Here is a 26,691-nt window from a genome sequence, read left to right on the forward strand (position 1 = left end):
GAACCAGCTGTACGGGAGAACATATCTGCCAGAAATATATTGGGCAAGGGTTTAATCTCAAAAATATATAAAGAACTCATACAGTGCAACACCAGGAAGACAAATAATGCAATTAACAAATGGGCAAAGGACCTCAATAGACACTTCTCCAAGGAAGACATACAGATGGCCCACAGACATATGAAAACATGCTCAACGTCATTTGCCATCAGAGAGATGCAAATTAAAACCACAATAAAATATTAAATCATACATGCCGAAATGGCTATTGTCAATAAATCAACAAACAACAAGTGCTGTTGAGGATGTGGAGAAAAGGGTACCCTAGTACACTGTTGGTTCCATTTCCATGCAGACTGGTTCAGCCACTGTGGAAAACAATATGGAATTTCCTCAAAAAACTAAAAATGGAACTGCCTTTTGACCCAGTGATTCCACTGCCGGGAATACACCCTAAGAATCCCAAAACACCTATTCAAAAGAATTTATGCGCCCACATGTTCATAGCACTATTTACAACAGCCAAGATTTAGAAACAGTCTAAGTGCCCATCAGTAGATGAGTGGATCAAAAATCTGGTACATTTACACAATGGAATACTATGCATCAGAAAGAAAAAAGGAACTCCTACCTTTTGCAACAGCATAGATGGAAATGGAGACTATTATCTAAGTGAAATAAGCCAGTTGGTGAAAAAATACCATATGATCTCACTTATAAGAGGAATCTAATGAACAAAATTAACTAATCAACAAAATAGAACCAGAGGAATAGAATCATAAAACAGACTGAGAGCCACATGAGGGGAGGGGAGAGGTAATTACTGATTGAAAGAAAGTGAAAGGATTAGTCAAAGAACATATATGAAGGATCCAAGGACATGAACAATGGTATGGGGACCGATTATAGAAGTGGGGGTGGAGCAAAGGAGGAAAAAAGTGGGACAACTGTAATAACATAAACAATAAAATATTTTAAAAGGGATCTCCCTGCCCCTGCACAGCTGATCCTCCATGGATGGTGGAGGCTGGCGGTAAGTGGTTACAGCCAATCCTTGCAGTTGACTGGCCCGGGTAAATTCCTCCCATTGATCTGCCAACAGCAACCAAGGCTCAACTATAAGAAGAGGGTGCCCTCAGCCCACATAAAGGACACACCTTGAGTACCCAGCTTGGGTGATAGGGGAGGCTGAGCTACTGGACTCTACAGGACACCTGCTACATTAAGCCATACTACCAAAACATGGAGTCAAAACAGCTCTACCTAATACATAGAAACAAACACAAGGAGGCTGCCGAAACAAAGAGAGAAAGAAACATGGCCCAAGTGAAAGAACAGATCAAAACTCCAGAAAAAGAGCTAAGCGACATGGAGATAAGCAATCTGTCAGATGCAGACTTCAAAACGCTGGTTATAAGGATGCTCAAGGACCTTAGGACCTCAACGGCATAAAAAAGATCTAGTCAGAAACAAAGGATACACTAACTGAAATAAAGAACAATTGACAGGGAAACAACAGTAGAGTGGATGAAGCCAAGAATCAGATGAATGATTTGGAACATAAAGAAACAAAAAACAACCAATCAGAACAAGAAGAAAAGAGAATCCAAAAGAAATGAGGATAATGTAAACAGCCTCTATGACAACTGCAAGAGGTCCAACATTTGCATCATAGGGATGCCAGGAGAAGAGATAGAGCAAGAAATTAGAAATCTATTTGAAAAAATAATGAAAGAAAACTTCCCTAACTGGGTGAAGGAAATAGACATGCAAGTCCATTAAGCACAGAGAGTCCCAAACAAGATGGATGCAAAGACGCCCACTCCAAGACACATCATAAATAAAATGCAAAGGTTAAAGATAAAAAGAGAATCTTAAAAGCAGCAAGACAAAGGCAGTTAGGTACCTACAAAGGAGTTCCCATAAGAACATCAGCTGATTTCTCAAGAGAAACTTTGCATGATAGAAGGACTGGCAAGACATACTCAAAGTCATGAAAAGCAGAAACCTACAGCTAAGATTGCCCTAACCAGCAAAGCTATCATTTAGAATCAAAGGGCAGATAAAGTGCCTCCCAGACAAGAAAAAACTAAAGGAGTTCATCATCACCAAACTATCATTACATGAGATGTTAAGGGGACTTATTTAAGAAAGAGAAGATCAAAACTATGAACAATAAAGTGGCAAAAATACATATCTATCAACAATTGAATCTAAAAAACAAACTACGCAAACAAGAACAGAGATAGAATCATGGATACAAAGAGAATTTTGATGGTTGCCAGATGGAAGGGGGATTTGGAGGAATGGATGAAGAGGTGAGGAGATTACAGAAGTACAGATAAGTAGTTACAGAATAGCCATGGGAATGTGAAGTACAGTACAGGAAATGGAACAGCCAAAGAATTTATATGAATGACCCATGGGCATGAACAATGGTGGGGCAATTGCCTGAGGGAGTGGGGGTACTATGTGTAAGGGGGAAAGGGGGAAAAATCAGGACAACTAAAATGTCATAATCAAGAAAATATAATTAAAAAATTAAAAAGGATCTCCATTTCACAAGTGTTTCCTTTATTCATTCAACAAATATCTGAGACACCTACTATATTCTTTGAGGGATAAAAAGATTAATAAAATGGTTCCTGCCTTCAGAGAGCTCTCAGTCTAGCTGAGTTGATGACAGACAACTAGGAAATTCTGAAATAAATGAGAAGGTGGTAAGAGCATAGAAAATACAAAAACAAATAAAAATCTGGGAGTTCAAAGCACAGAATGTATTTCTAATTGAAGAATCACATAAAGGTCCATGAAGGAGGCGTCAGTTGAGCTAAGCCTTGAAGACTTATAAAAATTCTGAAAAGTACCATTTCCCAATTTAAAAGAAAAAGAGAGAGAGAGAGAGAGAGAGAAGACAAGACAGTGAATAAGTCAATTTTTTTAAAAGTCAAGTAATATTGAAAATTCATAACCTGGTTAATATTAAGATCAAAATTTATAGCTTAATTCAAAAGTCTTACAGTATTAGTACTTTTTCTTATCAAATGTTATGAACACTTACTACATTATACTATATTCTTAATGGTTTTTTTTAACCCGAATCTCTGAAAACTTGATTTTTTACAGACAATTAGTTGCGTACCATGGACAAAGCCTTTGATACAGGCTGCCAAAGTAACAGAAATTTGTATCATATGAAGGCAAGTTGCATGCAATGCTTTCTTGCATATGACTCTCGTCCTCGTGAGGTGACAGACTCACATGACAGGCATCTTGTGCTCTCCAGAGAGCATTAATAGCTCCATTTACAACTGAATGTGGAAAACACAGAAGTGATAGGGTGGGCCGACTGGGGAGAAACTCACTAGAGCACTCAGAGGCACAAGGAAGGCACTATGAGCAATAACCCAAAGGTTACAAACATTCCATCATGGTGAGGAAACCACAAGAACCTTTGACAATGACCTTAGGCACACAGCCACAGACTGCTGACGCTGACCACACAGAACCTTTCATATTTAAACATCTACCCTGTGCCAGACACATGTTTCGGTACTGAAAACATGGCAATAAACTAGGCAAAGTCCCTGTCCTTGTAGCCCTTAGGGTGAGGTGCAGAAGACAGATAATTAACAAGTAAAAGTGTTATTATAACAAAATAGAGCTAGCTGTACCAATGTTTCCCTTTTGCACGTTTAAGTGGAAACATCCTATATATTCAATCATGACTTAATACAAGCAGATGAATGTACGACTAGAGGAAACATTTTTCTCCAGGCTGGAACCAAATTCAGCCTAGTCCATACTCACAGTCAGGGTAAAGTCATAACAGTCAGGAAGCTCGTGATGACGAATAGTCTGCAGATTAATGGCCTTCAGTTTAAACTTCAGCTCCACAGTTAGGAGCCTAGAAAACAAAGGAGACCTCAGTGCTGGGCAAGAATGCAACACAAGCCTGAGTTCGCTGCTGTCTGCGTCCCTCACCTGTGAAAGTCCAGCGTTAAGTTCAGTCTATTTTCTTCTAGTGTTCCAGTGTAAAAAGGCTCCTCTGGCTCCACAGAGAAACATTCTGCCGTGGAAAGGAAGGAATCATAATAGAGCAGCCAAAGTGAATAAAAGTGCGTCTTGAAAAGAGAATACTGTATATATTTAACACTAGATATTCAGATTCTAGTATTTTTCTGACTTAAGACTTTAAAGGCTAGACATCTATACTACTTGGTTACAGGGACGCATTTGTTTTTAAGTCCTATGTGGCTGCATTTCTACAGTGGGTGGGAGTGAAGGAAGGTCTGAACTCCATTTCATTAGTCTTCTATAGAATGCGATCTTCCTCCCTGTCCTTTAAGCCTAAACTTTGAGTCCTTCCTACACTCCTTTTTTTTTCTGTACCCTAAGCATAGGTTTGAAGCACTTGCAGTGTTGGAGACAAATTTTTCTAAGTAAAAAGAATCTACTTTTTTAATATTATGTGTTGACTATTTTCCTTCAATAAGCACTTAAAAAAATGAAGATAGCATCTTAGAAGGTTCTCATTAGTCACTACTATAAGCCTTTACTATCCCCTCCCCCCAAAAAAAGTCCCAGTGGCTATAGTTGGAATACTTTGTTTTGGAATACTCTGTTTTCTCTATATTACATTTATTGAAGTGACATTGATTAATAAGACTAATACCTATTTTTTGAATGAACTAAGCTAATGTTTCAGGTACAAATTACAAATAACACTTTGCTAATAAGAACAAGATATGCTCTTCTAAGTTCTGGTTCTTATTCCTACCCCAACTTACCCCCATAAATACTGGAGAGTGAAATGCTATTGGAGGGAGGAGTTTAGATACATCAAGAATTTGCAAGCATAAAGTTTTTGTAAGGATAATATCTGCCTATTTAACTAGCTTCTCCAGCATGAGAGGCGGTGGAATATCGTGGTTAAGAGCCCAGGCAGCCCGGGTCACTGCCCCCTCCTAGATCCTCCCTCTTGAGCAAATCGCTTCAACTCTCTCGGCCATACTTCAGTCTTCTATAAAACAGGAAGAATAATAAACCTTACTTTGTTGGAGCTTTTCTTTTTAAGAATCATAAGTTACACACTAAAAGGCTTAGAACATACCTGACACACAATAATGTCTACATGGTTTTTCTAATGATCTGTTCTCACAGACCAAATCAATGTTTTCAGAGATGCAGTTACTGGCTTTAAATATAAATCAAGGAATTAACAATGGAAGTTCTAGCTTATAGAAGAACATTACCAGTTTCGATTTTGGGATCAATGTCAAAGGTATCATTCCCAGGAAGGATGTTTCCTTGCTTGTAGAAGTGCTGACAGATTGCCATACCAGACCGCTCTGCGCCCTTGTTCTCATAGGCATGATTCCCAACCGAGATGTTGCGCAGCTGCAAGTACTTTGTTACAAAAAAAGAAGAGAGAGAGAGGAAGAGAAAGAGAGGAAAGAAAGGAAGAAATAAAGAAAAGAAGGAAAAGAGAAGGAAAGAAAAGAAGGAAAAGAAAAGAAAAAAGAAAAGGAAAGAAAAGAAAAAAACAAACCGAGTGAGAACGCCAGCCAGGGTGAAAGCAAAGCCATAGTTCCCTCCCTCCCCTCCAGGACCCTGGCAGGCTCCCACGCCCACTCTGGGTGGAGACCTTCACACTGATGTGCAGTGTGAGTGACATGCTACTGTGCCACTAGACAGCAGAGGAGCTAAGAGCTTTCGAGAAATAGAGTTCTGAATTCTGAGTTCAAGTGTCAATTTTGTCACCTTAGGCAAATCACAAACTTTCTGAGTTTCAGGTCCCTTATTTGCAAAATTAAAGGTTTAAACCATATAATCTTCTTTCCTCCTTTAAAGAATTAAGTTCAGGAAATGGTTTTTACATCTTAGACCTATGTCCTGTAAGGTCAGAGTTTTGCTTTACTACTGCAATATAGGAAGGGGGATACAATTGTTCCAAGCTGACCAGCAAAACATTTCATTAAAAATATGTTAATATTTATCTTTGCAAGAACACAGTTTAGTCACTTTCATAGCAATATTCCCCTGTTCTAGTGAATCCTTTAACTAAGATACAATGTTACTTTTACAAATGGAATAATTTCCACTTAAACCACTTAATGGATTTCTGTAGATGAAAAACCCAAAACTAAGTGTTTCAAACTTATTTTGAACAATGTCACTGCACACAATTGGGATAGAAAGATGAGGACATGGTATCTGTCTCTTCAAATTAATAATTCAGTGGGATAGACACATAGATAAACAATTCTACTAAAAGAAGCATGCAAGCCCTGTCCAGTGCAGCTCAGTTGGTTGGACATAGTCCCACAAACCAAAAAGTGCTGGTTTGATTCCCAGTCAGGGCACATGCCATTAGGGGGCGTGCAAGAGGCAACCACACACTAATGTTTCTCTCCCTCTCTTTCTCCCTCCCTTCCCCTCTCTCTAAAATAAAAAATAAAAAGATGCTATGATCATTGAAGGAAATCACATATACAAGGAGGGACCCAAAAAAACAGAATTTATATATAAAAAATTGTGTACTATTCTTACATGGTTAAACTTCAGTCTCCTTCAAAGTACTCGCCATTTGATGCAATACACCTACCAAGACTTTTTTTCCACTGCTCAAAACAGTTTTTGAACTCGTTGATTTTGATGCCTTCTAGTGCTTCTGCCATTTTTTCTTTCACCTCTTCCACATCAGCAAAACATTTCCCTTTGAGGACTTTTTTCATTGGGGAAACAAAAAAAAGTCGCTTGGAGCGAGAACTGGTGAATAAGGAGGGTGAGGCATGGGGGATCATGCCATTTTTGGTCAAAAACTGCTAAACACTCAGCGTGGTGTGAGCAGGTGCACTCGTAAACCACCCATCACGCACAGAATGGGTAAATGCATTGAAAGAGTCTTCAAAAAAATTCACTGAAGTAGAATGCAGCCTCTCACAACAATACCAGTTGGTATATTGATACAGATGGGTTCCTAGAACGCTCACTTACTGGGAGAAGCCTATACTACAAGGGACCCACCCTCCAGAAGATAATTCCAGGTTTTGGGGGGTCCTCCCTCATAATATGCGCCTGTGGAACTGATTCTGAAGTAGGCCTGGTCTGAGTAGCATGTTACCAAATACGGTGCTTAGTTCTCAGTTCTTAGTGCTTCATGCTTAATTCTCAGTTCTCATCTATATTAACTTCCCCAAAGTACTTGGGGCAGTTGAGTTCACCAATTCCCCTTCATGGGCTACTTTCTTCACTTGACTTCTGGAACACAGGCTGCTCCTTCTGTCTCCTTAGCTGAACCTTCCTCTTGCCAGTCCCCACATCTCAGAGTACCTTACATTAAGTCTTCAACCTCTTTATCCACACAACGTTCTCTCCATGGTGATCTCAGCCAGCCCCATGTTTTATATACCGTCTAATACTGGTGACTTCCAAATGTATATGTTCAACCGTGGCCTCTCCGCTCAGTTCCATACGCAGGTAGGTAGTAATCTACCTACGGTGCCTAGGATGAATCTTAAACATAAATGGACAAACAAGAAAAACTGGCTCCTTCTACAATAATTTTCTTCTCAATAAACAACTCCATAATTTAATCAGTTTTCAGGCCGAATTAGGAATAATCCTTTAGTCTTCTTCTCTCATACTCCACTTCCAATCCATCAGAAAATCATGCATTACTTTCAGATTACATCCCAAACCCAGTCACTTCTCATTACCTTCACTGCTGTTGCCCTAGCCTACTCCGCCAGCATCTCCCACCTGGTTAACCTGGTTTTCCTGCTTCCAAATTGGATTCTCTCCACACTCCACATTCATAAAGAACTCATAGGACTGTTACAAATGTTTCCTTACTACAGTTACAAAGAGTAAGTGAATTAACACACATAAAACCCTTAGAAAAATGATACCCAAAACACAAACCTGTTTGAGACTCTGTTCCTGCTGTTTCTTCCTTGAGGTAGCCACAGGCTGCCTCTCCAGTCTGTCATCTCCTCTCTGCTCAGCTACATCACCTCATCAGAGAAGCCTTCCCCCACTTCCACTCTCACTCTGCCTGCTTCTCTCATATGTACACTTAGAACCAACGGATAGATATCCTTACTTACTGCCTATTAGAATATGACTTCTTCCTATTAGAATATGACTTCCTTGACTTTGTCTAGTTGTTCACTACTGTATTTATGCACCAAAAGCAATATCTGAGGCATAAAATGCTAAAATTAGCCTTTGCTAAGGTATATTAGAGTCTCTCCCCTGCTGACAGCCCTTCCATGGCTTCCTGTCTCTCAGAGTAAACTTCAAAGCTCCTCTCCAGGGCAAGTGAAGCCTGAGACACCCAGCCCTACCATACCTGCCTCCTCTGCATTGTCCTTAAACATATTCAATCTCTCCCGGCCTGCGGGGCCAGCGCTGCTGCTGCTCCTTCAGCCGGAAATATTCTTCCCCAGACTTCAAGTCCTCAGAGAGGCTTTTTCTGACCACCCTGTACTATTAGTGCCCTGTGCTACTTTATTTCACTTCTAGCAATCACTGTTACATGAAATCAAATAATTTTGGTTAAAGTTGTTTTAACATCCATCTTCTCCATTAAAATGTAAATTCCACAGGGCAAGGAATTTATCAAGTCCACTGCTCTAACCCCAGTACTTAGAACAGTAGGAGGCACAGAGTAGATGTCAAATTAATAGTGAGGTATAAAATTATTGTAATGCCACAGTGGCTCTTCATTTACTAGAGCTGATCTGTGCAAGTGAACCACTAGGATAGTGGGTGTGATCACAGCGCCAAGCCTTCTGTGAGCATTGGGATTGGGAAAATGAGCCAGGAATCTGTGGGAATAGAAGTAAACAGCGTAAATTGTTAAACAGCATTATGTCCCACATGTAGGGAGAAAGAGGGTAATGCTGGAAATATTCCATTTTGCGATTTTTATTTTCTATTCATGGAAATAGTGTATTAAGTCTTTCTAAAGCCATTCTGAGCCAAATTGGTAGTTTTATAAGGGGCAGGGAGCAGGGAGGGTGTAAGAGGTAAAAAGTCCATTAAATGAAAAAGAAGGTAAAAGATCCTGAGTTGTAGTAATCTACTCCAGGCACATCATGAGAAAGCAGAGTTCTCCGGAAAAACAATAATGCTGGCAGAAAGAGAAGGCAGCAGGAAGAGAGGGAGAAGCCACCGTCCTATCAGTCAGTTCCCCTCGGGGGTGATCACCTCAACCATCAAGATGTTTCCTTACAGCAAACAAAGGTCCCTCTTTAATATCAATCAGTCCATGCTGTCCCTTTTCAGTTCTCCGGAACCATGTAGAATAACTAACCTCATTAACCACAAAAACCCTCGTTATTCATGAAATTATGATCAAGATATTTTTATCTTAGGCAAAAAATGCCCATAGTTGCTTGGAAGATGGTGGGCAATCATTTGCTCGAGGTAAACCGCCCTAATTAATATTATCTTCTCATAGACTAGAGTAAGGAATCTGCATCCATTTCTACAAAGAATATGGAAATCGGATAAATAGAATGGCATGAATGCCAAATAGTACTATATTTTTTAAATTAATTTTAAGTCTCCTAATAAAGGTAAAAAAGTTTTAGGAGGAATTTAATGAACTGTTTACTTCATGCCTCCATCCCCTCCCTCCAAAAAACAACTACCAACTTGGTTTAAAGCAGCTTTAGAGAAGCTTAATAAACTTAAAAAAAAAAATCTCAATACTATCTCCAGCAATATACTATTTTTTCCTTACAAATTGAATGACATAGTTCTGTTTAACAACTTACGCAGCTCATTGCTATTCCTATGGATTTGGGGCCAATGTTTGCGATCAGAACGCTAATGGAAAGCTGTGGGGCCATAAGTAGATATCCCGCCTGAGCAATTTACTGTCTCCCTGTGCAGACTGTCTTAGATAACGCGACTGCATTGTAACAACTGTTTGAAGAAACATTGTGATAATTTTGAAATGTGGTCTGCAAGTAACCCATGTTGGAATACTGACTTCAAGAACACTTGCAAACATACCTACAAAATAAGAGATTTAGGATCTTGAGAAACTACTGTTTATAGCAAAAGCAAACTGATTAGAAGCTCAGAATAGGAATTTGACTCATCTGTATGAACAAGCATACTTTTTGGCAGTTAATCAATATCACAATAAGACCATTGTCCTGCATGGCATAAAAGCCTTACTTATTTTTTAAATGAACCTTCCAAGTCGTGGTTGCTATGTATAGTCTGCAAAGTGAATATTCTCATTAAGTGTTTAAGAGTCCCTAAAACTGTAAACTCTGAGGACTTAATGACTACTTACAGCCAGGGTCATGGTTAATAATGTCACATCTTTGAGGCTCTCAGGGCAAGCCATAGTTCTGATTCTTTTAATTAAGTCTCTAAAGTTTCTGTCCCTGTGTTAACCAAAAACTCTTCTCAATTTCCAGTTTAGTAAAGTTTGTTGGAAATATTTTTAAAAACAATTTAAAAATGATTGTATGCATGTCACTTATACATGTCGTCACAGAAATGTTACCCTTCTCCATTTGAATGTCAGTTTCTATTACACACATTGCTCACTATTTTCCAGTCTGGTCTTTCTCCCAAGTAAAGAATTCACAGGCACCTCTGAAAGAGGAAAATCAAGTAAATTCCATTACAGTATCCGTGGATTTCAAAAACCCAATGCTTGAGTTACCTGGTTCACCGCGAAGAGGATCTGAGTGTACACATCGCGCTGCGTGTATACTGCGTATGTGCCATCTGCTTGGTCCACGTACTCTTTCAGGAAGAGGTGTTTGAATGCTACAGTGTTATCCTCCTTGAAAGCCACCACCATCTGGTTACTTAGCCCAAAAAAGACCAGCTTAAGAGAAGAAAAGGAAACGTAAGAGAGGGAAAAAGCAACAAAATAAAGGTCTCCATATAATCAATTTCTCTATTCAAGGTACAGTGTCTCATTTATCCTGAATATGTTCAATAGAAATTAATCTTTGGTAGCTGTGAATTAATTTATCCTTAAAGATGAGGTTGGTTTCTAGATCTAAAGCAAAAGAAAATGGCTTTGCATCTTTTCAACACTTATGTTCACGTATGATCTTACTTATGGCATTGCCCCGGCCATCTAAAGCTTCAGGACTTCGGAAAAGTCCTTTAGCTCTTCAAGTGTTCAGAGGAGCAAAGCCACTTTGGCTACAAAATAGGAAGCTTTACTGAAAAACGAATGACAGAAACCCTGCCGTATGTGCAGAACTAGGGCAGAGGACATTTGAGGAGCTAAGAAGGTAGCAGAGAACTTAGCGCTTTGGGAGGACATAATTCAACTAGAGGAATGGTGAGGAAAAAATATTCGTGGAAGAAATGGAGACAGGTGGGTCAGGGACTTGAACAGCAAGTAGGGGGTTTAAAAATGAATTCTGAAAGATATCAAGAAGGTATCTAATATAATGTAAGAAATATCTTAAATAAATCTAAGTCCTACAATCAAGCTATATTCCTAGTTCTAATTGCCAAAACTGTGACTATAAGACCCAGAATAAAAAACATCCTTTGAAATCATCTGTAAACTTTATTAATATAACATATCCTTAATATTCATGCAGGACTGACCCAGACTTTCTCATGAAACCAGCTGTTCACACACAAAAAGTTTGTTTAACTGCGCTGCTATCATAGTAACATAAACTCCGTCAGTCAGATCCAAAACCGTACTGTACTTTACTCCGTCTCTCTTTCACCTCCTTTTCCCTCCCAAACCACCGCAATCTTTCTCTATTCCCTATGTCATGCAGACACACGCAAGCACACACTCACGTGCACGTAGCTGAGAACAAACATAACATAACTGTGACTTCGATCCCATAGTGAGGCAGGGTGTGTTTTACACGGGAAAAGGGAAGAACACTGAGCACCTATGTGCCACACTCTATTCCAGGAACTTTCCTCATTCTAATCCCACAGGGTAGTTCTTCATGTCCTACTTTACGAAACGAGTACAGAAAGACTCAGAGAAGTTAAATAATTTTTCTAAATCATAGTACCAAAAAGTGTATAGATAAAAACTTGAACCCATCCAACAGACTAAACCCAAGCTTCACAAAGTACTCCAGGGCCTGACCAGGAAAAACATAGAGCAGACAAATCTTTTCCCCTTTCTTCTCGCCTTGTACATGTATGCCCTACACGCTACACAGTTGCCTCCCTACAGCTAACTCAACTCCCATTTCCGAAGAGCCTCTTTAAGCTAAAAGTCCTATGCAACTCCTAGTAACGTGATAGTTTGATATTCCAGGAATTTCACATCTGTTGAAACTGACAACCAAAAAGCCTCCAGAGAACTCACAAACACATTTTTACCAATTCATTCAAATACAGGAGGACCTTCCATGTGCCAGTCCTGAGCTAGATACTGAGGATACAATGAAAAGTCACCAGTCCCTGCCCTTGCGGGCCTACAGGCAGACAGGCGGACCAATGGCTGAGACAGAACTGCTATGATTGATGGGCTGAGCCAGGAAATGGGAAGAACTAGGATGCCTATCATTTTACCCATCTTTCTTTTGCTCCCAAAACACAAAGTCTCCAACTTAACAGAAAGTTCACCTTCTTTTTCCCTGAAAAGAGGAAATCTGTCACCAAGTCACCCTTGTTTGATTAGTTACAAAATTGTCTTTATGTAATATCTGCTTGATTGCGCAGATATAAATTAAGGAAACACCTCAATTAAGAAACCCTCAGTTCGTTTCAAAAACTTACCTAATTTACCTAAACACCTTTCGCATGTTTATTAGTAACAGGCTTAACATTTTAAACTATTGGCCAATTTTCTTCTTGACCACTCTAGGACACACAGGAAGATGAGCTCCCTAAAAGACTGAGGAGTAATTAAGATCCTAAGTCTCAGAAGGAATAAATCGAAGTTTGAATTTCAGTTCTGCTCTTCTAGTTTCCTGACTATGATAGGCTATTTTACCTCACGGAGCCTCCGTGTTCTCATCTGTGAAACGGGAATACCCGTATCTATGATTTATTTCAAAAATTGAACAAGACGATGTTTAGCCTGAAACACAGTGCTCATTTAAATAGAAAATATTCATGTTCAAGCATTTGCTTTTAATGAGAGATAATTACTCTCACCAACAGAAAAACATATCTGCACAAGAGTAAATCACAACCAGTATGAATAAAGAATCACAAAATATAGGCTTTTCCAACTTGTCAAATGTATACTTAGAGTTGAGCATCCGTTTTCATGGTGATACATTAGGGAGAGTGCCCCTGCCTCTGAAGTCCTGATTCAGCTGCTGATGCTCACCTGGACAGTCACCATTGCAAGTTTTATAATTTGTATGGCAAGCTTCCACGGTTTTCTACCTCGAGCCCAGAATTTCTCACAAGGATTCATGAAAAAAAATTTGAGTTTTCGCCTCATCTGGTCTTCTAATAGAAGCTCCTCGGAGGGAGATGTATTCTGGTTAAAAGTGCAGCAATTTTCCTCCTGGTGAAAGCTGCAGCTACTTATAACCACCTCGGGATTCGCCATATCTAGAGGAAAAACCAAACAAACAAAGGAAGCTGTTTCCATTCTGTAAGTAAAGACACGAGTCTATATTCTTTGCTGTTGCGGACAATTGAAGGAGTCTGAACTAGAGATCTGGTTTCAAATAAGCACCACTGTTTTCAACTGCACTCTGGATGCTTAGAGACTCAATTAGCATGTTACTTTTTCTTTCTGTTCCGGTTATTACATGAATATTTACCCAGTTGAAATTTACCCACTGTAAGGACTGCTTCCATTAGTAAAAAGTTACAAGTACATGCAGGTATACATGGTATGATTGGCTTCCTGTCTCATTCACTAACAGCTGTCATGGAGCACGGGGTGTGATCCGAAAGCCCAGGTCAGGGGTTCACAGGGTAGGTGGGCCTTGAATTTATGTGCAAAACGTTTTTTATATGTGGACATGGCCACTTTTCTTGGAGAGAAACTTAAAGATGTATCAAAGTATCAAAAAAAGTTTTAAATCAATGAGTTATTTGTTTTTTAATCCTGGTTCTATAACTTGATACTTTTACGACACGAGGCAAGTCACTCGGCCTCTCTGACCTCAGTTCTCTTTTCTGCAAAATGATTATAACAGTAGGTGCCCTCATATGATTGTATTGAGCATTAAGTGGAAATGCAAATAAAGCCACTGCATAGGGTCTAAAAGCAAGCAGCCTCGCTTTCCCTACAGCCCCAGCAGACAGAGCAGTTTCCTGAACAGCCAACGAGGCTCTTAAGGGGCAGTGTGTGCCCCAGGGGCCTTAACTGTTCCACAGTGCGGAACACAGAAGCTCCAAATCCCAATGAGCACTTAGGCTGATTCCAAATCTTGGCTATTATTAAGTGCCCATCAGTAGATGAGTGGGTCAAAAAACTGTGCTACATTTATACAATGGAATACTACACAGCAGAAAAAAGAAGGAATTCCTGCCTTTTGAGACAACATGGATGGAACTGGGGACTATTGTGCTAAGTGAAATAAGTCAATTGGTGAAAGACAAATATATGATCTCACTTATATAAGGAACCGAATGAACAAAATAAACTAATGAGCTAAATAGAAACAGAGGCATGGAATCAGGGGATAGACTGACAGCTGTAAGAGGGGAGGGGGAGGGGGGGACTGACTGAAAGAAGGGGAAGGGACTAGTCAAAGAACATACACGAAGGACCCACGGACATGGACAACAGTGTGGGGATGGACTATGGAAGTGGAGGTGGGCTGGGGTGGGGGGCAAAGAGGGGGAAATGGGACACCTGTAATAGCATAATTAAAGCATCAAAAATGAATAAAAAAACAAATCCCAATCAGCTGTGTCACTTGTATTTGCCTTTTACTGGAGGCCTTACATTTCTGTAGCACATTTTACTCTTCAGAATACTTCATACCTATTATTTCTATTGTCCATCTGAAAAGGATAAGGCTGGTTTTATTGTCTTTATAGTCAGCTTTTCCAAAGTGACAAACAAGTCACTCCAAAAAAGGGACCCATGGGATTTTTCCTCCAACTAATAGTGACATTGTGGAAACCTGCTCCAAATAAAACGCCCAAGCCACCAGGGAGAGTAGTGCCCTGCCACACAAAAGGCTGGCTCTGATCTTCTTCCAATGTACTCAGCAATCAAGGGAGGATTCAGACTCTATTAATACGATATCGGACAAGTCACAGTTTAGGCACCACGCTGTTCTTCAAGTCTAGACTCCCACGTTTGGTCTGGATTCAAACATTCTAACAAACCACATCTCCAAACAATAAATACTGACTATAAAAACTAGGCATGCGAAAAGTTTTTAAACTCTTGATTAAAAAAGGAAGAAGAAGAAGGATATTACTGAGACAGTGACACATAAGACATATTTACAATAGCAAATGAACACCTGAAATGAAATTAAAAAATGAAATAATTGTGATAGAACTCATTAAAGTGTGGTTTCTGTGTTAAAATTCTTTTTACAGTATAAGTACAATAATTCTTAGGTAAAGACATAGGAAAGAAAAACCTTAATACCTTAAGATTTTCACTCAAGAACACGTTATAACCTTCTTCAAAAAGGTATGATATTTTTAATCAGCATTTTAAAGGACTTTACTTATTATGGGACTTAAAATGAAGACAATTTTTGTTGCTCAAAACTCACATATGAACACCAACATCAGGAACCTCTTAATAAAACATGTTGGTGAATTACAGATTTGAGGTCACATGAAGCCTTATTTTGATACAGGGAAAATTAAACTTTAAAGAAACTGCTCACGCGCCATGTAACAGTAACCCACAGGAAGAAAGAGAAAACGAGCCATCCCCACTAATTAATTCAGCACGTCGCACCCAGTTGTCCAGACACTACATTGTACAAAAACACTAACCGCTCAACTTCCCGCAAACGTTAGCTTCCCGCATCGCTCACGCCCTTCCGAGCAGGGGGCGCTGTGCAAACTGAACCCTGCCCAGACCCCCGCCGCCGAAGGAGGGCGGCACCCCGCCCCAGAGCGCAGACCGGCCCGGGCCCCCGGGGGGGGGGCGCCCACACGCCCCGCGAGGCCTCCTCCCGGCCCCGCCCGCGCGCGCCCGCACTGACCTCGGCGGGGCGGCCAAGCAGGCGCCGCGCCCAACTGCTGCAGCTGGTACCCCACTGCCACCTGTGTCCCCTCCATCGAGCCGGCGGGCCCGACCCTCCCGCTTTTTGCCGCGGAAGGCTCGCGACATCGCAGTTCCTCCCTGCGCCGCGGGCGCCCGGCCCACGAAACCTGATGCTTCCGGGCGGTGCGGAGCCGGGCTCACCTGCGTCCCGCAGCGCGCGCGAGGGCGCCGGGCGGGGACGACGGGGCGGCCCGGGCGAGCAGGGTCAGCTGGCCTTGTTAGCGCTTCTCTGCCCCGGGGGACGAGGGTGTCAGGGCGCCGCTCTGCAAGGCTCTGAGGCCCGTCTCAGAGAGGAGGAGCGGGAGCCGGGCTGCCGGGAGCCGCTGCCCGTGGCATCCCCCACCCCCCCCGGCCGCGGGAACTCGCGCGGGCCAGCCCCACGGCTCCGGTTCCCTTCCACGCCCTTCTTCGGCCGCCTTTCAGGAGGGCAGGCGGGGCGAGGGAGGCTGTCGGAGTCACCCCCGGACTCGGACACCCCCACCCCTTCCCCACACGCCTCTCTGGTCCCGGCAAACAACTCGCACAATCCCACTCGAACGCTCTCCGGTTGAGCAGAAGCTGCCACTAAGTGAGACGAAAGCACTCGCGCTCTGGGCTCTAGACCCAGGAGGGGCAGGCCCGCGGGTCCCATTCCTCCCACGTGGCGGCAGAGGGGCGGGGCGGGATGCGGGCTGCGCACCCGGAGTCTGGCTTTGGGTCTGGGTGCGCAGTCCTTCCTCTCCAACAGCTGTGCATTCTGATTTTGGGGTACAGGGGGAATCGTGACGTGCACGACTTTTCAGGCCCGAGACGTGAACCTTCTCTTAGGCCTTCCAGTTTCACAGAATTGCTATGAAATTAATAAAGTGTTGGCTAGACTCCTCTAGACTGGGTGCTGGGACGTAAAGAGCCCTGGAAATCTCTTAGAAGAAACAGGACCAGAAACACTTGCGGTAGTGACAAGGAGTCTGTGCCTGGCCAAACTTTAGTCAGGCTCCTAAACTTTCTCCCAGGCTCATTTGTGAATTTCCTTAGTAAAACTCAGTTTTAGCAAGAACTCTGCCAAGTCTGTTTACCAGAACCTCCCTCCCCCCAACACACACACCCTCAAAAATCTAATGGGGTTTCTCATCTTCCATCATCCCTCAGGTGATGTCTGGTCAGCCTGGCCTGTTTTCAGCTGGGTACGTTTAGCCAGAACTTCCTTCACCCCTGTTGTTTTTCATCCACTGGACCGCACCAAATTTAGAGTTGATCCCTGTCTCTCTCCCCCACGGTGAAATCCCATTGCAGTGGTCCCCATAACTATCTCTCTGGTCCTGAATAAAGTCTGCATTACACCTTTAACAAGTGCCATTGAATTCTTTTTCTTCAAGAATAGACCTCCAACCATAACCCTTTTTTTAATTATTTTTTTAAATCAAACCTGAGTTTACTCCTTATCAGAAATAGATCAGGAACTTTGATTAACTTAAATTACAACCACTTTGGATATATTTTAATAGATTTTGGGGATGGGTAAGTTTGTAAAAATTACTGAATTTTCATAACAGTTAATTCCCCAAGTTACATCAGGAGTTGTCAGACCCTTTACAAAATCTTTTTCAAATCCTAAACTAGTTTGCATGGATAACTTATAAATGGAAATACCTTTTCTTGCAGTGGGCTGCAAGAATTGTACGCTGTACATTAACCTGAATCCCAAGTGTTGTGAACAAAGTAGATACGCAAAAGGCTACAACTGACACACTCAATTCGCAGGTGCAATTTGGAAAATATAATTTAATCTCTAATGCCCCTATGCCTCCACATGCTTTAACACCATTTCCTTACAATAACAGTGAAGTCATCTTGACAATGGGAATTTGAAATGCTTGATTTTTCAGAGACAACCTAAACTTTGGAGAGGTTCGCAGGTATAAATGATACCCCTAACTTAGCCCTAGATTTGACTTACGTACACACGTCAGTAGAAAAAGCAATGCTTTGCACTCAAATGGTGGGGGCTCAAATTCCCTTCTGTTCCACCTATTGAGTGACTCAGGGAATTACTTAACCTCTTCACCTCCCTGTTCCTTCTGCGTATAGTCCGTCTAACAATAGGATGCAGGCAAGCGTTCATTACTGTGTCTGGCATATTTTATGTGATATTAATGTTGCTTTTTGGAGGGGGTCTAAATTAGTGAAAGAATCAACCATATTCATGAATTGCAAGACAAAAAGATGTAAATTCTCAGCAAGTTTATTTATAAATTCAACCTAATATCAATCAAAATTCCAGCCAGCTGTTTTGTAGAAATTGCCAAGCTGATTCTAAAATTCACATGCAAATACAAAGAACTTAGAATAAACAAACAATTTTTTAAAATAAGGACAAAATTGGAGGACTTATCCTATCTGATTTCAAGACAGTTTGGTATGTGTGTACAGCCATATAGAATATATGGAGACAATGGAACAGGCTACAGAGTCCAGGAATAGATTCACATATGTATATATATCAATTAATAGATTTTTGACAAAGGTGCCAAAAACAAGGTAACGGGAAAACTTAAACCTTAGCAGTCAACATAGCCATACTATTGACTTCAATGAATATAATGACACCAGGTCAAAAGGAAGACAGAAACTCTGCAGAGTCAAAGGTTAAGGTCAACATTTCGGAAGTATGACAGGAGCACATCACAGACGCAGTTAAAACCTAAGTAGTCAGCTGGCTTGTAATTGTCACGGTACAAGTGTATGTGCCTGGCCCTGCTGGCAACTAGTTCATGCAAATGCAATAAAGATGAAGAAGTTCGTATACATACTAATCCAAGGAATGGCATTTCAAGAAATAACAAGTTTTGCAAACAAAACTCCCTAAATTGGTGATTTCAACATATTTTTATGCGATACTATTGAACTTGCTAGGACACCCAAGTGTTACATTATCTGAGTACTACCCAGTCACGTTTGCTGCATTTTCCAGTGTTTGAATATTCACTAAATAACATAGTTCTTTGCAAACAGACAAGATATTTTCATTGTTAAAAATGTAAATGAGAATTCCGGGCCAGGAATGGTGGAGCAGGTAGACTCTGTCCTTGTCTCCTCCCACAATTACGTCAAATTTACAACTAAACTATAGAACCACCATTACTGAGAACCACCTGCAGACTAGCTGAACAGAATTCCTATATCAAGGATACTAAGAAGTCACGTAGAGATGGGTAGGAGGGTCAGAGACATAGAATGGGCAGGTCCCATATCCATGGTGTGGTGATTAAGAATTGGAAGGGATCCCTGGCCAATGTGGCTCAGTTGGTTGGAGTATTGTCCCATAACCAAAGGGTTTCAGGTTCAATTCCCAGTCAGGGCACATACCTAGGTTGCAGGGTTTCAGCTGAGGTCCAGGTGCGTAAAAAAGGCAACAAATCAGTGCTTCTCTTCTGCATCAATGTTTCTCTCTCTCCCTCCCTCTCTCTCCAAAGCAATGAAAAATGTCCTTGGGTGAGAATTGAAAAAGAAAAAGAACTGGGAGAGATATCTCTGCAGGGGTCCTCCCTAAGGAGCAAAAAGTCCCAGCCTCACACCAGGCTCCCCAGCCTGAGGCAGCAATGCTAGGGAGAAGGGTACCCACAACATCTGGCTGTAAGAACCAGTAGGGATTGTGACCTAAAAAGACAAAGGGCTGCTAGAGACAAAGGCGCTGCTCTTAAAGGGCCCATAAAGAGACTTACAAACTCACTTGCTGTCATCCTCAGTGCAGAGGCAGCAGCTCCAAAAGAGCCAGGACATGCAGGGAAGAACTAAATTGACTAACTTCAGGGCAAGGGCTGGGGGGCAGGGGCTGGGGCAACTTTCTCTAGGGACAGAAGCAGTGGCATATGTTTTCCATTAACCTGGTAACACCTCTGCCCAGCCCTGCCTGATGACTCCCAACCAACTTGCAGACTTGGCTGGAACTTCTTTTAGTGGCTCCCCATACAACAGGCTTACTCAGCTCATGCCACAGACTTTCCCAATATCTCTCAAAGATCTACAAACACCAAACAAGCCACTGTGTTCCTTGTAGCTCTTGCTAAGTGGTCCCATGTCCACCAAAAGCAACAACTGGTCTCAACTTTCATTGTAACTCCCATCGAGTGGCTCCAAGCCTGGCATAAGCAGTGGCCAGTCTTGGCTGGGAACTTAAGTTCAATGAAGTGGCCACAAACCTGGCACAAGTGGTGGTTGACTTTGGCCTGCACTGGAGACTCTCTCAAGAGGCTTCCAGACTCAACGACTTCATGGCCAGCTTCAGACCAGACCAGAGCACCACCAAACCAGCTCCACAGTGACACACCCTAAAGGTGGTCTCAGCAGGCACCAGAGCCTTGCTGAAGTGACTCTTACTCTGTAGGGTTTGCTCCACACACAACAGTTCATTTGCTGGAGTCATGGACATCCCTCACAGCCAGCAAGCCAGAGGTCAATCCCACTCACTGACATGCCAACAGCAATCAAAACCCAAGTACATAGGAGGGAACACACAACCCACACAGGGTACACCCCTGGAGCACTTGGCTCAGGGAAACTGCATCACAGGGCCCCACAGGACACCTTCTACAAAAGACCACTCTGTCAAGGCCAGAAGATGTCACAGATCTACCTAATGCATAGAAACAGAGAGTCAGCCAAAATGAGAAGACAAAGAAACATGTCCCAAATGAAAAAACAGGACAAAACTGTAGAAAAGGAACTAAATAAAATAGAGACAAATGATTCACAAGATATAGAGTTCAAACACTGATTCTAAGGATGCTCAAGGAACTTAAGGGAAGAATAGATAAACTCAATGAAAACATCAACAAAAAGATAGAAAACCCCAAAAGAGCCAGTCGGAACTGAAAAATACAATAACTGAAAATTTTTAAAAATACACTAGAGAAAATCAACAGCAGATTCGAGTGAGAAAGGATCAGTAAGCAATCTGGAGACAACACAGTGGTAAACACCCAGTTAGAACAGCAAAAGAAAAAAGAATTTTAAAAAATGAGGATAGTTTAAGGAAACTCTAGGTTGACATCAAACAAAGCAACATTCACATCTTAGGTGCACCAGAAAGAGAAGAGGGAGGGCAAGGGACCAAACGCCTTTTTGAAGAAATAATGACTGAAAATAATGACTGAAAGAACTAGACATACAAGTCCAAGAAGCACAGAGAGTCCCAAACAAGATGTACCCAAAGAGGCTCGCACAAAGACACATCATAATTTAAATGCCAGAGGTTAAAAACAAAGAGACAAATCTTAAAAGTAGCAAAAGAAAAGCAGTTACTTATGTACAAGGGAGCTCCTATAATACTATCACCTAATTTCTCAACAGGAATTTTTCAGGCAAAAAAGGGAATAAATGAAACATTCAAACTGATGAAACACAAAGATCTATAGCCAAAATAACTCTACTAGCAAGACTATCACTTATAATTCAAGGAGAAATAGTTTCCCGGGCAACAAAAAGCTGAAGGATGTTGTCCCCTTTAAACCAGTATTATAACAAATGTTAAAGGAACATCTTGAAGTAGAAAGGAAATGATAAAAGCAGTGTGGAGTTACGTCAGAAAATTTAAACCAGAACTGCCTTGTGATCCAGCGATTCTACTTCTGGGAATTCATCTGAAGAAACCCAAAACACTAATTTGAAGGAATATATGAACCACTATGTTCATTGTAGCATTTTTTACAACAGCCAAGATTTGGAAGTGACCCAAGTGTCCATCAATACATGAGTAGATAAAACAACTATGGTACATTTACACAATGGAGTACTACTTGGCCATAAAAAAGAAGAAACTTTTACCCTTTGCAACAACATGAATGGATCTGGAGAACAATATGTTAAGTAAAATAAGCCAATCAGAGAAAGACAGTTACCATATGATCTCACCTCATATGTGGAATGTAATTAACAAACTGAACTATCAAGAAAAATAGAGACAGACTCATAAATAGAGAGCAGCTGATAGCTCGAGGTGGGGAATGAGGTGGAGGGATCAAGCTAAAAAGAGAAAGAACTCATGGACAGGGACAACAGTGTGGTGGTTGGGGTGGGGGGAGGGGGGGAGGTGGAAGAGGGCATGGGGGATAAATGGTAATGGAAAAATATGAAAAATAAAGAAAAAATAAAATACTATGAACAGAAAAAAGAAAGGAAAAGATAAAAATATGAATAAGAAAATAGAAGAAAAAAATTCTCACTGAAAAAGGCAAACACTAAAAGCAGTGGATCAAGTAACTATAAAGCTAATACAAAGGTTAAAAGAAAAAAAGTAGGAAGATTGCATGTAATTACTAAGATAAATTTAAATACATCCACACTCAAGAAGTAAATAATGATAAAAATAAACAGAGAGGGTGAGTAAATATCATAGTGATTTTAGAATGTGAGTAAATATCATAGTGATTTTAGAATGTGTCTAAATTTAAGCAGCCATCCACTTAACATAGCTTGGTGTATATGAAGCCTTCTGCAAAACCCTGTGCGCTTCAGAGTAGCATAGCTGGGCTGAAAGTCTCAGGTAGCACAGGGATTAAGCCCCGTACATGATGCCCCTATCTTTCCCCTTTCTGTCTCTTTACATTTATGCCACTGATTTGCCTTCCACCTTAATTCCATCTCTTTTTTTTTCCATTAAAATGTTTATGTATTCAACACATATATTCAACAAGTATTTATTGAGGACCTCCTATATTCTAGTAAAGATATTAGGTACTATTGATAGAAATATGAATAAAATATAAGCCCTGCTCTTAAATATCTTAGAGTCTAGAAGATAATGTTTTTTTTAATTTTGAGAAAATTTCAAATACAGTCTAGTCCAAGAAAGCAAATACTAATCCCACTTAATACTCACATCCCTTAAATTCAACAAATTTTACATTTCATTTTGTTTCTAGTCTTTATATTTTATAAGACATGACATAATAAAACATTATAAAGTTAACCATGCCTTTCCAAATGCAACCTTCTGTCACAAATTGGTGTGAATCTCAGTCCATTTGTAGTGTTTTTTTCACATACATGTATCCATTACATAGAAATCATTCGTGCATGTTTTTGTACACAACGATGGCATCGCTCTGCCCATAATCATCAACATTTACCTCCTGGTTTTGATTCTGAGCTACATCCAGGAGAGTTTATTTACCTTAGCAGCTTTATGCTAATTGCTTGACCATACCATATCACTCTATCTATTTTCCTGCTAATGGGCATTTAGGTTGCTTGCATCTTTCACCATTACAGAAAGATTCTCCAGTGAACATCTATGAATCATTTCATCGTGCACATGAGTAAGTGTTCCTCTAAGGTAAGTATCCGCAGTAGAGTTGCTGGATTATAGAATATCTGCATTTTCAGTTTTAATAAACACTGCCCAATAAATACTCTCGGAAGCGATCGTTTCAAATCATTTAACGAACATTTCCGGTGCACCTTCTACACGGCAGGCGTAGATTTAGGCACTGGGGATACATCAGTAAAAAAGACAAAAATCTCTGTCCTTGTTGAGTTTACATCTTAGTGGACAAAGTCAATGACCACAGTAAGAAAATTACAGAGTGTGTCAGAAGGTGATAAATACTATGGGAAAAAATAAATCAGGGAAAGGAGAATCAGGAGTGAACAGCTGCCATTTTTAAATAGAGGGGGGGTAGGCCTCGTTGGGAAGTTAACATCTGAGCACAAACTTGACGGTATCTGTTTCAAGTGTTCCCGAGAGAGGGACTGGCCAATGCAAAGCGGGAGTGTGCCTGCTTCGTCTGAGTAAACCCTCAAGGAGGACAGCGTGTCCGTAGCAGCGTGAGCCCGGGGAAGGAACAGGAGGAAATGAAGCTAGAACCCACGGCCAGGTTATGCCGGACACTACAGGCCACTGTGGGGACTTCAGATTAGACACGGAAAGAAATGGGAGCCGCTGGAGCATTCTGAGCAGAAGATGGGCATGATTTGACTTCTGATTTAAAAATGTGTCCATCTTGCTGCAGTACTGAAAACATTTCCCCGAAGGGTAAAAGAGGGAAGCAGAGTAGTCAAGGATAGCTCTCAGTTTTTGCCTGAGCAACCATGAAATCGGAATTGCCCTCCGCGGAGGTGAGGAAGAGAGCAGGTCAGCGGGGAGGCATCAGTGCACAGCGCTGCGTGTGGTTCACGCGGCTGCTGAGTGTATCTCAGCCCAGCTGTTGGAGGCTACTTGGCTTGGTCTTATTTTCACTTCCTTCACAATCTGATAATTCTGTAAAATATAGTTCAAATAAATTGCTAGAAAAAATGGAATGAAGACATTTAAAATACTACTCTCAATTTCGTCGATGCATATCAAAGTAATTTTCTATCAAATTGCTATCAAGTTTTAAAACACTTCAATTTCTGTACTTCCTTTGCCGCAGACAAGTAACAACTATTTCAGGGACTGGTGGGCTAGTAATGTGTATTTCCTGGCTGGCTCTGATACCAGCGACACCCTTTGGATAACTCTGCATTAGAAATCCTGCTGGACATGTCTAGTAGACTGCTGAATATTCAAATCTACCTTTAATCATCACCAAAGGACAGAGGCAATGTCTATAAATTCACTTGGAACATGATTAAAGATTAAATCTGGTTCAACAACTAACTATTCATTAAGTGTGTGCCTCATTTGAGACACTGTGCTGGCCATATACCTAGCAGAAATAGGGAAAAACTGATTTCTGTTAACAAACATGCATTCTCTCTATTTACATTTGAAATAATTTATTGAACATAGTTTTCCAAACTAGATAATTTACTGGGAGCACATTGAACTGTTTAAAATTTAGATATTAAAACTGGCTGAACTCAGCGATGGGAGCATTATCTTTTGATTGAACCCCATGACTTGTAGCCTCACATGACAAAAATGTTTAACACAGATTTTCTTTGAAATCTGAAGCTGCCTGCTTGGTAGAGGGAATTCATTTTCTCTCTCTCCTGCTATGGGAGTGGTTCCCTGTGGAAACCCAAACCAATGGACAACCTATTTTCTTCTCATTACTGTGAGGCTTCATTTCTCTTGAAGAATACCCCCTAAGATAGCAACATGGTTGCTCTCCCCTTCATCTGGCCTGATTATCATCCCAGATTTTGCAGATGTAAAACTGAAATATAGAGAGTTTAATAGCTTGCCTGATGTCACGTATCTGGCAAGTGACAAATTTAGGCTTCAGCATAATATTCTAACTTTAAGGACAATATTATTTGAGTGACTCCACTTCAAAAATATTTAAAGCGCCCTCATGGTAGTAATCATTACATGTGTAGAACTGAGATTGCCCCGGCTCTCGACGTCTGCGGGTATTGTATTAACAGGGCTGTGGCCACTGTACAATGACTCTTCCACCACCAACTGCTAAAGTATACAGCCTGCAGATCACCTGTAGGGCCCTGCTTTTCCTTCCAGAGAAATCAGCAATTCAGGGTTGGGCAGCGGGGGGTGGAGGGGGTCTGTGTCTTCTTTAGTCTCCATTAGACTCAAATTCAGTACAGAAATGGCTAAGAATGCCTTTCTCCTCACTTTAGTGTTGCCTGTATTCCAATTTCTTATTGAAGTTTTAGTCTTTTTTTCTAGAAATGCCACATTTTGTCCTCTCCTCCCAAATCTAAGCTTCGTTCTCAAGTTGGGCTTTCCTGTCAGTTTTCTAGTTTCTGAAGGCAACCCTCTTCTGGGATGCCCCTCAGTTCCTCATGCAACAGGGTGCGATAGGTTCCCCAGGCAGATTGTCGAAATCCCAGCAGTTTAGGACTCAAACAGGGAAACTTCCTTCCCTACCACCCTCCCTCCCTCACGAGCATGCTGATGCAGACAAACAAAACAGAACAGCTCCTATTCTGCTTCCCCAACTCTTACTTTCTGAGCTACTATTTTTTTTAAATCTCCAAATAGACATCCCCTGGAGGTGTCTCTAAAGAAAAGATAATGAAAGGCTTGATGGCTCAGCCAAATCACAAGATTATAATCTTTACTTCCTCAAATCTGACTGCAAAGCATCATGGATTTTTTTAAAGAAAAAAAATTATTTGGAAAAATACAAGGAAGGTTTTGTTAGAGAGCTTCTTCTAAATTTGCTTTAAATGTAGTCAACACATATTTTATTAAATATCCATGTCAGACACTGTGCTAGACAGTGGAAATATAAAGGAACGAGACACCATCCTCACCCTAAAGTCCAGTGGGAAAGACATCCATATAAACAAGCCATTGCAACACGATGAGTTCTTGCTATAGTGGACAGAGAAAAGAGTGACTAACTCTGTTGGGTGCCTGTATGCCTTTACAGAAAGGTGATATTTGAGTTGGATCTTGAAAAATAAATAGGAGTTTATCAAGTAACGAAGATGAAGAAAGGGGTCTTAGAGTAAGGTGGAGGTGGAAGTAGAAATAGCAAGATGGACAGATGCACAGATGTGAAAGATACAGCACGTGGGGGGGGGGGGGGGGTCAAGGGCTCCGTGTAACCAGAGCTCTGCCTCTCAGCCTGGGACCT

General features: G+C 41.1%; 1 protein-coding gene across 2 annotated transcripts in view; it reads right to left on the reverse strand.

Annotated features, from left to right (window-relative positions):
* Window positions 1-16,203, reverse strand: part of MCOLN3 (mucolipin TRP cation channel 3) — a 34,891-nt gene extending 18,688 nt beyond the window's left edge. For both annotated transcript variants that reach the window (XM_053921686.1, XM_053921685.1), the window contains exons 1-6: window positions 16,125-16,203; window positions 13,313-13,542; window positions 10,697-10,864; window positions 5,256-5,409; window positions 3,985-4,069; window positions 3,811-3,907 (exon numbers count right to left, since the gene is read on the reverse strand). In XM_053921686.1, the coding sequence (XP_053777661.1) occupies window positions 3,811-3,907; window positions 3,985-4,069; window positions 5,256-5,409; window positions 10,697-10,864; window positions 13,313-13,542; window positions 16,125-16,200 (810 nt within the window). In that variant the 5' untranslated portion in view covers window positions 16,201-16,203. The remainder of the gene's footprint in view (window positions 1-3,810; window positions 3,908-3,984; window positions 4,070-5,255; window positions 5,410-10,696; window positions 10,865-13,312; window positions 13,543-16,124) is intronic.
* Window positions 16,204-26,691: the final 10,488 nt, after the last annotated feature.

Source organism: Desmodus rotundus, chromosome 3, assembly GCF_022682495.2.
Source record: "Desmodus rotundus isolate HL8 chromosome 3, HLdesRot8A.1, whole genome shotgun sequence".
In the NCBI taxonomy this organism is placed as follows: domain Eukaryota; kingdom Metazoa; phylum Chordata; class Mammalia; order Chiroptera; family Phyllostomidae; genus Desmodus; species Desmodus rotundus.